Source organism: Fusarium oxysporum, genomic scaffold, assembly GCF_000149955.1.
Source record: "Fusarium oxysporum f. sp. lycopersici 4287 supercont2.46 genomic scaffold, whole genome shotgun sequence".
Lineage (NCBI taxonomy): Eukaryota > Fungi > Ascomycota > Sordariomycetes > Hypocreales > Nectriaceae > Fusarium > Fusarium oxysporum.
Genome location: NW_017264849.1, coordinates 153,901 through 166,266, shown reverse-complemented (window position 1 = coordinate 166,266; position 12,366 = coordinate 153,901). Strand labels below are relative to the sequence as shown.

Below are 12,366 nucleotides of genomic sequence, written 5' to 3'. Positions count from 1 at the left end.
TCCATTACTCGTCAAGGTCGTCTCTTCGATAGTGACAGACTCAATAGGCGAGGTTCCCTTCGGAAACGGCATGCAATACCTGTCTTTGATATAGCGTTGCACACTGTCCTCAAGATCGTTGTAATTTTGATCACCGAGTCTGTATGTCTTGAGGTCCTTGAGATGAGGGAGATAGAGAAATGGTGTCAGATATTTGAGCCCAACAATGTGTTCGATATGATTATGTCGAAACTCGAGTTCGCGTAGTTTGGCCAGTGGTAGCGGCGCACTTGGTTTGAGGTCTGAACTATCAAAACGAAGAGCCAGCTGTTTTGCAAAGCGCAGAACAAGAGGGCCTTCATCATATCCTGGCGTCGGATCAAAGTCAGGAATCGTCACACTGAGGCTTGTCAGATTGGTAGCCCAAGCCAAGACCAACACGGCGATGGCATCGTCAACGTCCTCGCGGATACGGGCACATAGATATGTCGACTCTGCGAGTGTCGGGACCACTCCTTCAGCTGCCCACGCAAGCGTCTGGAGATTCTCGGGTTTCATGGGAACGTAAGCAGCGTCGCGGTCACGACTGCTTTGAAAATATGAAAACGATAGAGTCTTGACTTGTAGACGGTATTCAGGATGTCGCAAGAGCTCGAGCGCTAGTCTTGAAATTGGTGGACATGGTGATTCGCCCTGGTAGTAGCCGTAGAACCCTTCATCGCTCCAGTGACGAACGCGAAGAGGACTGGCGATTTGATTGAAGTGCTTGTTGACGAGAGTGACGTTGAAGATGCTGGAGTGATTAATATCGGAGACGTATGTGAAGATACTCGTGAGTATCTCATTCGGGATATCCTTGAGCTGAGCCATGGCGATCCTCTTCCATCAGATTGATAAATGCGAATGAAAGATATTATTTCGCGCTATTTTGGACATGTAAGACGCGAATTAGGCAACAGTATCACGTGCTATGACCAGACTGATACACAGAGCTGTGTTAACAAAATGGACTGTAGCTTATTAGAAATAAGAATATGGTCCTTGTAAATGGTTCAATTGATCTAACTTGGTATGACAGCAATGCGGTTAGCACAATATGGTTTAGTGGGTATCAAGGTGACGCAAGTTTTGGAGGCCCAGGACAACTTTCGACACTTTCTGGCCGACTTATTAGACGAATTATAAGACTTGAGAGCTTACTTGTGCATCTTCAAATGAGATATGGTTGTTCTAGCAGTTAAAGCTCTTACAGGCCTCGGACTCACTGCAACTGCAGTTCAGACTTGGTTAGAAACTAGCGTAGGTCATAGAGCTATACCATATGATATGGATTCCTAACAACTACATATAGTAGCTACAGTATTGTAATACTAGCATCGAAATTTGGGGGAAGGAAATTAATGCCACTGTAACTTGTAACAGTGTGAGGAAGGATGGCCGACTTGCCCTCAACGATGTAAGTCAACTTAGGAAAAGTTGGCGGATCCACGCTCTCGCTTTGTTGGCAAGCTTTCATATGGCCTAGCTGAAAATAGAGCGGGAGTTAGAACCGGTAGTTATTATCAGCCCTAATCTGTAGCCAGGCAAGCTCAGCTCTAAAATGCTCCGACGGGATGACGAGGCATCCGCGCATCAGCAACGTAGACAGATTTCCCCGATCCGACGGTGTCCTCGCACTCCGGCGGCAGTTACCCCGAGTCTCCGCGCCCTTATCAAAAACTTAATTGAGCAAAATTGCGTAATAGGCAGTCATTTCAAACATGTGATGGCAATGAAGCTATCGTTAGTCATGCTCCCAAGACCCAGTCAGATCATAACATGTCTCGCAAGCTAAACCCAATTCCGACATCTCTATCAAACGGAGTTTATCTCTATGGACGATTTAGCACCTACGGGTCCCTGCATATCAGCATCTGTTAGTAAATACCTCAAACCATGCTTCAAAATGGTCAAGACCAAGGTAGATCTTAATTTGACGTTATCGGCGAATACCCACGTGGCTCCAGAGATAAAAACCCAACGGGCTTTAGCCAGCCTTGCGCTCCGTTTTCACGTGTCAGTGACACTTGTGTCATGAGGCTAAAAAAAAGTGGCATGTCATTATAAAATTTTTAAGATGGAAATGTTGGGAAATCAGTCGTTGGGAACAGCGGTGCAATTTTTCGCCCGTGTCTTATGACCATTTTACGTATTCTATGTCAGCCTATTTGCCATTGTGAAATCCATAAAGAGGCGTGATGGGATCGCTACGATGAATGGCCTTACTGGAGGTCAACTATGCTTTGTTACTTATCTTATCAACCCTGTCAATAAATATGGACTTGGAAGACGATCCCAAAACCACTATTTTGCAGCCACAGAAGCCACCGAGATTTAGGAATCTCGGTCTAGCTCTGCGAGTGTTAGCTCTCCTTATTTCGACCTCCGGCATTGTGGTTGCAGCTATTCCTGCATCAAGGAACGCCGTCGCTATCGGGATACTAGGTCCTGCAGTAAGTCTACTATGACTCTTTATAAAGCTATTGGCTAACCAGTCAGTTCATCACGGCGCTCTGCTGGGCATTGATAGAACTCGTCTGTTCAGTGACCAAGACTCTCCCAACCATTCGCCCATCATTCAGCCTCGTTATCCATTGCTTCATTGCCCTTGGATCAATTGCTTGCCTTGCTTGTTTCGGATGGTTCCAAGATTGGTGGCCTGGGGGCAGCGCTCTCGATAACGATACTGAACCATCAGAGCCTTTGTTCCTTGCCGCACTGACGCTTGCCTGTGTGTCGACGTAAGTTCCATCTGTCTCATTTCACAAGTGCCTTTTCTAATTTTTATGTCCGCACTTAGGGTCGTTGAAATCAGCCTCTGTATTATTGGCCTTATCGGGTGACTTATTGAGGATGACCTTCACACACCAGACGGAACGAACGATGATGTAATGATAGATGTTGGAGGTTGAATGTAATGATTTATTGATGAATTGGCATTTATTGGAGTATGGTTGACATCCTTCAAGGATTTTGTCAGGATATCAAGAATGACCGCCTGGGGCCCTAGAATGTTGGAAAATTGTACTTATTTCCCTGATCTATTTACTTAGACTATAAACATTGGACTAATCTTTAATTGTTCTTTGTGTGTCGCAACTGCTTCGACCTGTGTTATCCTTTTCTATGTGCTTCCGACTCTTCTCGCGGATATCTCGGATGATCTTCCTCCAACGCTCCGGGCCGATGACATCTAGTGCTTATCTTTGCTTATAATCACTGTGCGACGCCGCTATGTCTTAGGTGAGATTACCTGGAATCGGTAATCATGGAACGACATTTAATGTGACGTGACACGAGCACTAAGCAAGTCAAGCCACCTTATAAGAGGCTTTTAGACGTCAACCTAAGAGACATTCACCTTTAGCCTTTTTCATTACTCAAGAGGGCCGTACGAAAAGCCGTCAGCATCCATGGATATGAAGAAACAGCGCATCGTCATTGCAGGCGGAGGCTTAGGAGGTCTCACTGCAGCGTGCCGATTGGCACGCGACGGCCACAAAGTCGACCTATTCGAGAGATCACAATCGCTATCCACCGCGAGCGGAGCCATTTTTGTGAGATCAAATGGCGTCAGATGTTTCTACAGATGGCAGATGCGCGAAGCCTTTGAAGCTGTGACTGCCCCGATCAAAGAGCACGAGACTCGCAATGGCAACACGAACGAGCTGTTGCATACTCTCAATCCTGGGATTTACTCTGAGTTTCCGGAGTGGTCCACTGACCGCCAAGCGCTGCAGACTGTTCTGTATAATGAAGCGTGCAAAGCCGGGGCCAAGGTTCATTTTGGAAACGAGATCGTCACGGTTGAGGAAGACGACCAAGCCGCGTATGCAACTTGCAAGGATGGCACCAGAACCACGGCAGATTTGATCTTAGCAGCCGATGGAATATCCTCTCGTCTGCGGTCTCAGGTTCTTGCTCATGTTGACCCGTCTCGCCTCACCGTGATTCGAGCGCCTTCGACACATTACCCAACTGAGATTCCAGCCGAGATGCTCGCCAACGACGATAGGACCAAGTCTCTCCGTGAACAGCCCGAGTCAGAGAACGGCATCATGTGGGCTGGCCATGGCGGATATGCCATTGGCAAGTACAACCACCTTCGAGGCCTGTTCAACATCATGTTCTCGATTCAACACGGTGCTGCAGATAGTGAAGCCAGCGAACAAAAGCTCTTTGACGCGACCGATGACAGTGAAGTGGTTAAGAAGTTCTTCTCTTCGTTTAATCCTACGGTCGTTGCTTTGGCAAATATGGTGCAGAGCTGCTCCCGCTGGCGGCTAGCTAGACTGGAGCCCCTCGATACGTGGTCGAGTCCGAAACGGAGGTTAGTTCTTCTTGGAGACTCGGCGCATGCTATGCTTCCGAACTTGGCGGAAGGGTTTAGCTCTATTGTCGAGGACATCGATGCCTTATCCATTCTACTTTCAGAGAGCAGTGAAGACGTGCCAGGAACAATTGAGGCGTGGGAGAAGATTCGTATTCCTCGGGTAACAAGGCTTCAGAATGGCTCGACGTGGAACTACAAATTGTACAACTCTGGCAAGCCACCCGGATCGGAGTTGACGGACGAGCAGAGGGCGTTATCCATGGGTGGAGGTGACGGCAATGCACCATTCAACACACTGCCTTTTGATAAGTGGATGTTCGATTACGACACGGCTAAAGAGGTAAGTAACACTTTCTTATCAATGATCGTGCGGGGCAAGATTCTAATAGTGACCAGGTTAGACTTGTAATGAAAGCCGAGCTATCATGATTCAGTACACTACAAGATAGCGTAGCAGGCCAAAGCTTAGTGATAGTTCTTGGTCTTACTAGCAATAAACTGCAGTTGGTGATGTTTGGCCTATTGCGAGCTCGAAGGGATGTAGAGTCTATTAAGACCAAAGGAAGGGATTGTGCTCCAATGAAAGCCTATCAGTCTCCAAACTGCTACAAAAGGTGCCCATACCATCTCACAATGTATTCATTAAAACCATTCTTATATAATCGATGAGTTTTATCGAGATGAGCTCCAAACTCATGCAAGTTGTAGACATTGTGAGGACCAGGATAGCCATTCACGCAACCTCGACACATGTATTTTGTATATCCTAGGGCTCCCTTCGACATGAGACCAGAGAACACCGCCCAAGCTGAGGATGTGAGACTCGAGGAGCTGAAAGCTGCCTGCCTTGCGTGCTTGATCCTTCCAGCCGCAGGCGTACACGAAGGTGCAAGAGGATGTCTGACGCATAGACGACACCATCGAGCTGCTCCTTCGGCTTATCAAAGTGCTAATACATGATGGAACCTTCTCAATCGCCAAAGCATGATATGTAGTGAAATCAACTCTATTATTATCTATTATAGCTCTATTACCTTAGCTATCAAAGTTGCGGTATGGGCATTGAACCGATTCGTTCTTGTCCTGCAGGCACAACTGGCGGGCCTCGCTAGTGCCAACTGCGCCGTAAGCGGTCAGATCTGGGCTGACGCCTATAGTATCATACTTCTGCAATAGGTTCCGAACTTTGTTTTGTGCAGCCTTTCGTTTCTCGGGAGTTCCAAGCAGATTGTCCAGGACCCATTTCGGCTGCAGGGCTATTACCGGCACGCTCATATGTCTGCTCCAGCGTTTCTGATGCGCTGGCGTTAACATAACCGGAAACACCGGCTCTCCATTGAAGCAAAAAGTCCATTTAGCATCCTCTGTGTCTTGCGGAATATCGTCTGGCCAAGCCTTTGGGTCGCAGATACGAAGGCCTCGAAGCATGTCCCAGAAGGTACGGTTATGCTCTTCGACAGTCCGCTGCTTCTCGGAGGGGGCGCCGATGATGACGAGGGATGTATTAGGACCCAGAGAGGCTGATATGCGTAGATAGGAGGCTAGAGATAGAGCTACCTTGCGTACATTATGGGGCTCTGATGGGTTGTCCGACTCGAGGAATACATAGCGATGATCGTCTGATCGATAGCCCATGGTGGCGTATACGCAAGGAAATGTCTTCGTTCCCCTTCCCCTGGCTAATATCGTGTTCCTAAAATCCTGGTATGCAAGGCCTTGCCAAGAATTCTCGTTGAAACGACTCTCAACTTCGTTTCTATTGGCATGTCAGTCTTACAAGTACAACGAATGAGTATTTCACGAACCTCGTCAGCAGCTCCGCATGTGAATATGACCGGGTGTCCTTAACGTCATGGCTGCGTAAGGCGGCCACCTCCTGTTCTGTCGTAGACGTCACGAGTTTGAAGCCATTCGTGAGAAATCTCAACTTCTTTATGAACCGACTGATAGGAGCTTTTCGACATTGCATCAGCCTAGTAACCACCGTAAAGGCAACGGCAAGGATAACGGCGTTGATTGCGAGCTGCATGATGATGACAAATTGAGGATGTGGAAAAACACGTCATATGTTAAAAGAGAGGTATCTCAGGACAACGCGCAAAATCTCAGTTCAGCACCAATTTTAAGTGGACATGGCTCAACTTATATGTAATGCCATAGTGGCAACGTGAAAACGTGCATAGTACCAACAGCACAGAGTATAAGCCGAATGTCATTGACGTGAATTGACTGAAGTGCTAGGATCGGCAGCTAGTCTTCGATCGAGCTGTCAGGCTTCTGGGAAAGATCCGTGGCATGGAACCCCTGATAGCGTCATGGTTATTGCTGACATTGTGTGGTTTATTGATAGAACTCATTAAATCAATATGATGTATGCGCTAAGCGATGATGCACACGTATATCCCTGCCGGAACCTTTCCACCGATATGTACATAGGCTGTAAACCACTTGGAGGTTAGGTGCGGGATGCAAGCATCAGCTGTCAGGTCTATCAACTCAAAAGAATAGCGCAGGATAAGTTTTTTCAGCTTATCGTCTGATCAGGGCGTAGACAACTTCACTGTAGTTCTTCGTGCATAGTGCAGGCGTCTACTATGGGCTCCCCCAGATTGTTCAGCGCTTGATGCTAGCGCTGCCGGGATGACAGATCGAGTCTGGGGAAAAGTGGATCCTACGGGTTGTTAAAGCATGAGCCGCTGAGGTCATGGCCCTTGATCGTCGCATCATCGACAGTGGAATGCTGTTGTCACCACCTGATCAACATTACCGTGAGATCTCGTAATATTCGTCACAGCTAGTAAGCAAATCAACTGCTATGGGTTAGGTGACTCAGCTGATTGATCAGGATCCAGTAAATGATCTACGCTAGATAGAAGGAAAGCCGTAAAGCCTTTTTATGTTTCTATAAAGATCAAGTCTTAATTAGGCATAGCTTTTATGTCTAATGATGTGAGGCTTGCAGTAGAGCAAAACTAGCTGTGATGAATATTACGAGATGTTATGGTAATCTGCCGACTATTGAGGATGCTCAACACTACAAAGTCATGGAATATCTTGTAGCACGATAACCTTTCCGTGTTTAGAACAGCTTCCATATTTGCCATTTGATTCATAGTTCATACAAATTAAAGGCTTAATTTACCACACTCGACGGATCACAGCCCCTGCGGAGCTCCCGGAATGGAGGATACTAGACAATTACCCGATGGCATCATCGAACTTGCGCCGCGGACAGGAACTTCCTTCGTTGTCAACAAGGGCCAACGCCTAACAGTAATCGATCCAAAGGGCGGTCAAGTCTCTGACCTTGTGGCATTTAACCAACACGACACAGACGAAGTCATCTCCAACGGACGCACATTTGACTATGCAGACACAATATACCTGACAACCAACCACCCGCTGTACTCAAACCGCAGCAATATCATGCTCAAAATAGTCGATGACACTTGCGGACGTCACGACTTTCTACTTACGCCGTGTTCCAAAGATACCTTCCGCATCATATACGGCGACAAAGAGCCGCATCACGGCTGTTTCGGCAACCTTTCTCTGGCGCTAAGCAAACATGGCATCGCGCCAGACCGCATTCCATGCGCGTTCAACTGCTTCATGAATGTGCCTGTAGACGGCAAGACAGGCAAGTTTACAGTGGAACCGCCTATTAGTAAGGCTGGTGATCACATCGACTTTGTCGCGGAGATGGACCTTATTGTTGCCATTACTGCCTGTTCAGCCGGCAAGTCCAATGGCGGTAGCTTTAAACCCATTCAATACAAGATAGTTTAAAGAACAAATTAGAGCGATTCTAGGTATGCATCCCTTCACAAGCTTTCTGTGGTTTCACAAAGGGACTCAGAAAGGACAGTGGTGATGCGGATGTTTGACGGCGCGTCATTGATCTTCTCAAATATTTTACTCGAGCTTACACGCGCAAAGGGTAAACTGCAAAAGGCCCCGGCTGCTTTCTACCCGTCCCCAAAATAGACGATACTAAGCCATCATGTAATTTGTCGAAGATCAAAGTATTGAACGTCATCTGACAGTACGTTATTGGTTGTAGGCGTGGAGGGACGGGTAGGAAGAGATGATGCCTACACAGCCGATCGATCACTAATCCGGCTGCGGCCCGTCGGATCGATCGACTACGGACCCGATGCAAGGGTTCTGATGTGTCCCCTATCTAGGCTGTCCCTTTCACCTTCTTTCCTGCGACCTTTCTCAAGATATATGCATAGGACTTTGAACAGTGGCCATTGACAGCAGCTTCTTTGTCGTAGACACTGTGTCAGACTCGTCTATTGTGATGACTCGCTCTGCATCATCCACGCAGGCATCTTTAGAAAACACAATGCCAAACAAAGGCTCACTTCAAGATGCTGTGCAGGGGAAAGGAGTTCATATCGACAGCGACAATCATATCTGCTGGGATGAAGATGCTGACCAACACCCCCGGAACTGGAACTTCGGAACAAAGACATATACCGCCGCCCTGATATGCTGGTTGGAGATGTACATGACGGCAATCAGCTCCTCTGGGGTCAGTTTGGTTACTGCCACAGATAAGTCTCTGCTAACGATGTTCCAGACGGCTACTGCAGACTCAGCACGGGAGGAGTATGGTGTAAGCAGAACGATGGCCTATTTCGCCTTCGTCACTATGTAAGCTTCGAGGCAGATTAGGGCGTCATCAACTTTTCTAACTTTGAAAAACAGATACTTGATGGGCCAAACCATAGGTAGTATATTCTGCTCACCCATCTCGGAGGTATTTGGACGACGAACCATATACATACTTGCGGCAACCATATTCTGCATATCCTCAGCGATAGTGGCCGCGGTGCCGTCAATAATCGGCGTCTACTTTGGTCGCTTCTTCCAAGGGGTAGCTGCGGCGATACCCGCAACTGTCGCTTTTGGCAACTTTGACGACATGTACAATGCTGAGCATAGAATCTGGGTCGTCTATGTGTATACCATCCTCGGTATGTTGGGGCTTGCGCTGGGCCCTATCTACTCGACATACATCACTTCGAGCATAGGCTGGTAAGTCTAGATGGAGGCGACATGCTTGCTGGACTGACGATGAACTAGGCGTTGGGGTTGGGTATACTACATCTCTACAATGGTCATGGGTGCCACTTCCGTTGCGTGCCTCTTCACAAGAGAGTCAAACGCAAGCCAATTACTCGACAAAATTGTCAAACAAATACGAGAAGAGACTAGCATTGAGGACGTAAAATCTAGCAATGCTGAAGGAGAAAGGTTTACCGTGGCTGCCTTCGCACAGAACGCTCTCTTACGCCCCTTGCGGTTTCTTGTTACCGATCCTCTGGTATTCTTCTGCGCCGTACTATGCGCCATCGCATTTGGTCTCATCTACGGCTTGACAGAATCATTGACCATCGTCTACACCGCGCCGCCCTTCAACTTTTCGCAAAACAGCTCCAGCCTCGCATTCCTTGCCATTGCGATAGGCGAGGTGCTCAATATCCTACCCCGGATCTACGACGCCCATACATACAAGAAATACCGCAGAACACACCGACGCATCATCCCAGAGAGCAAAATAACCTCGTTCGCCATCGCAGCTCCGTCTCTCGCCATCGGCCTGTGGCTCTTCGCCTGGACCATTCCACCGCGGGTCACGCATGTTTCTTGGCCTGTGAGCATGATTGGTCTGGTAATGATCGGATTCAGTCTCAACGATTTTAGTTACGTGCTTTTCGGATACGCTACTGATAGTTATGGTGAATATGCTGCCAGCGCTGTCAGTGCCATCAGCTTGACGCGCACGCTGACTGCTGCGGTCTTTCCGCTCTTCACGCATCAGATGTATACAGGGCTGGGCAGCAATGTTGCAACGAGTATCTTGGCGGCGGTGGCGAGTCTGTTTGCCTTTACACCGTTCTTTTTCATGAGATATGGACAGAGATTGAGGCATCGAAGCAAGTTTGCGGTGGATGATGAGCAGGCTCTGGAGCTGGAGAACCTTCACATGAAGGATAAGGATTAAGGTCGCCCTTTCTGTAAGCTTGTTCGAATACTGGGACGTCTGCCAACGTCCTTTTGTAAGAGAATAAATAAACAGTACAAGTAGGCTTGATGGACATTGGAAAGCTCCCCCTGTTACACAAATCTTTATTGAAAGGTGATATGATGAGGAATGTCGACAGCCTGATGAGTGCCACGTGGCATCATCAGTCAGATTGGAAAATTCTCACAACCCGTTAGGCCTTACTTAAACATGAGTCGTTGGGTAGAAACGCATTGTAAATCTGCAATATGCTAGAGATCAGGCGCACGATGATGGTTTAATTGCGAGATACAGGCTTTTAGCTGAAACCACTGCACTTGGCCAGTGTCTTTTATCATGCTTGTGATATGACCCAACCTTGATAAACATATTAATGTATGTAACTGCTCGAATCCAAACCTTCATCACTGAAATTGTGTCACCCTCGTCTTGCTCTCTTAGGTCCGGCTGCAGGATCGACAATAGGAGGATATGGGTCAGGCATCATACCCATTGTCTCCCAAGCATTACCTCCTCCATGAGATAAGTTAGTAAATGTGAATTCGATGCCCTTCTCCCGCGCTAGTTCTTTGACCGGATCATATATGTTCTCGTCTATTCCACCGTAGACAAATAACCATAACTTCAAAATTTTCAGCGCACCAAAACGTTGACCAGGTCCGCATGCCTTTAACACTGTGCACAGTATTTCAACATACCCCAGAATTTGTGGCTGATAACTCGCAAGATCGCACTCGAGACCAAGATACTCAAGTGATCTCGGTAGACAATCCAGCATTTTCTCATTTCGTGAAATATCATGGAAGTAGAGGACATGAATATCCATAGTAAGGCGCTTGAGCTTGTTCATCTGTTGAAAGCATTCTTTGAAACAATTTAGACCAGTATGAGACGCGTATTCTAAGCTCCCGTCAGTGTGCCTGAAGCGGTGTGTCTCAAGATTGAACGCAAGCTCCTCCAAAGATGCTGCATGGAGTAGCAACGCCTGCCGAGTGAGACGGGCGCTATTATGTCCCTCGCTAGTCATTCTGGCGGGGTTTCCACAAGTAAAAACGAGTTTCTTCAGTCGTTTACAGGCGCTGATAACAGTGAGCAGTCCATGGCTTGTGAGGCAAGCGGCTTCTAAAAACAACTCCTCAATAGGCGAAGTCCCGACAGGAAACCGCGTCTCGTAGATATCAGAGTCCAAGCTCAGTTTGGCATGTTCATTCCGATCCTTCTCATCCGAGATGCTCTTGATCGGTATCTCGTCAGATAATGCTGAGAGAGCAAGAGTTTTGACTTTTGGAAGGTGAAAAAATGGTGCCGCACATTGAATGTGTCCGGGGTCGTCGTCATCGTACCATCTGAGCACAACGAGCTGAAGGTTCTCTAATGGCCGTCGAGGACCACTATTCTTGAGAGCCAAAGACACAAGTTTTAACACCAACAGTCTTGACTCTTGATAGTACGGAATCATAAGGTCAAGGCTCTCGAGTCTGGCACAAAGAACTAAGAGAAGTGCTGCTACAGGGTCTATGCATCCATTGAGCAATCCTTCGCACCAGCTAGGATCATTAGCAAGCTCTGGGAAACGTTGACGTGCTACTACAGCAAGTTCCTCAAGCTCGCCATCCCCAGCCCAGGGGTCATCTTCCTCGATAGTAATCAGCTCATCGAAGACAATTGATTTGACATTCCTTTGGAGGTGAGGATTTCGAAGAAGATGCACTGCAAAGCGAGCAGGTGCATGTTTGTGTAAGATCGACGGATGGAAGGGCCAATGGCGGACGAGAAGCGGTGAGGCAATTCTATGTAGTCTCTTGTTGACATATATGACTTCAAAAAGCGCTAGACGATCCGAATCGCATATCAAGGTGCAAACATGAGTGAGTATCTCATCTGGGAGTTCAAGCAGTTGTCCCATTATGCATGTCGTAGGACGTGTCGTGAGTGAAATCGACAGAGTATTGCGGGGTTGATGAGACTGAGATGAGAT

The 12,366-nt window shown here is 47.5% G+C and overlaps 7 protein-coding genes across 8 annotated transcripts in view; 4 read left to right on the top strand and 3 right to left on the bottom strand.

The window, feature by feature from the left end:
• The window catches only part of FOXG_17186 (uncharacterized protein), a gene marked incomplete at both ends in the record, with an annotated part of 1,446 nt that extends 597 nt beyond the window's left edge, over positions 1 to 849 (bottom strand). Inside the window, one exon of the mRNA XM_018397206.1 lies at positions 2 to 849. Within this exon, the coding sequence (XP_018258258.1) occupies positions 2 to 849 (848 nt within the window). The remainder of the gene's footprint in view (position 1) is intronic.
• Positions 850 to 2,059: 1,210 nt separating this feature from the next.
• FOXG_17185 (uncharacterized protein) lies at positions 2,060 to 3,117 on the top strand. 2 transcript variants are annotated; one of them, XM_018397204.1, is made up of 3 exons: positions 2,060 to 2,471; positions 2,518 to 2,759; positions 2,819 to 3,117. In XM_018397204.1, the coding sequence occupies exons 1-3, from the start codon at positions 2,235 to 2,237 to the stop codon at positions 2,859 to 2,861; spliced, it is 522 nt and encodes a 173-aa protein (XP_018258256.1). In that variant the 5' UTR covers positions 2,060 to 2,234; the 3' UTR covers positions 2,862 to 3,117. The 2 variants fall into 2 exon arrangements, with proteins under 2 accessions (XP_018258256.1, XP_018258257.1); XM_018397205.1 differs by having other exon boundaries at positions 2,518 to 3,117.
• Positions 3,118 to 3,222: 105 nt separating this feature from the next.
• FOXG_17184 (uncharacterized protein) lies at positions 3,223 to 5,064 on the top strand. Its single transcript, XM_018397203.1, has 2 exons — positions 3,223 to 4,691; positions 4,748 to 5,064. Exons 1-2 carry the CDS (start codon positions 3,432 to 3,434, stop codon positions 4,778 to 4,780), a joined length of 1,293 nt encoding a protein of 430 aa, XP_018258255.1. The 5' UTR covers positions 3,223 to 3,431; the 3' UTR covers positions 4,781 to 5,064.
• Positions 5,065 to 5,386: 322 nt separating this feature from the next.
• Positions 5,387 to 6,380, bottom strand: FOXG_17183 (uncharacterized protein; the record flags this gene model as incomplete). The annotated part of the gene is made up of 2 exons (XM_018397202.1): positions 5,387 to 6,107; positions 6,157 to 6,380. 2 exons carry the CDS (start codon positions 6,378 to 6,380, stop codon positions 5,387 to 5,389), a joined length of 945 nt encoding a protein of 314 aa, XP_018258254.1.
• Positions 6,381 to 7,531: 1,151 nt separating this feature from the next.
• Positions 7,532 to 8,140, top strand: FOXG_17182 (uncharacterized protein; the record flags this gene model as incomplete). Its single annotated transcript, XM_018397201.1, has 1 exon — positions 7,532 to 8,140. The coding sequence occupies one exon, from the start codon at positions 7,532 to 7,534 to the stop codon at positions 8,138 to 8,140; it is 609 nt and encodes a 202-aa protein (XP_018258253.1).
• Positions 8,141 to 8,702: 562 nt separating this feature from the next.
• On the top strand, positions 8,703 to 10,367 carry FOXG_17181 (uncharacterized protein; the record flags this gene model as incomplete). Its single annotated transcript, XM_018397200.1, has 4 exons — positions 8,703 to 8,891; positions 8,940 to 9,013; positions 9,068 to 9,397; positions 9,446 to 10,367. 4 exons carry the CDS (start codon positions 8,703 to 8,705, stop codon positions 10,365 to 10,367), a joined length of 1,515 nt encoding a protein of 504 aa, XP_018258252.1.
• Positions 10,368 to 10,571: 204 nt separating this feature from the next.
• Positions 10,572 to 12,319, bottom strand: FOXG_22774 (uncharacterized protein). The gene has a single exon (XM_018403187.1). It carries the CDS (start codon positions 12,292 to 12,294, stop codon positions 10,807 to 10,809), a length of 1,488 nt encoding a protein of 495 aa, XP_018258251.1. The 5' UTR covers positions 12,295 to 12,319; the 3' UTR covers positions 10,572 to 10,806.
• Between the last annotated feature and the right edge of the window lie 47 nt (positions 12,320 to 12,366).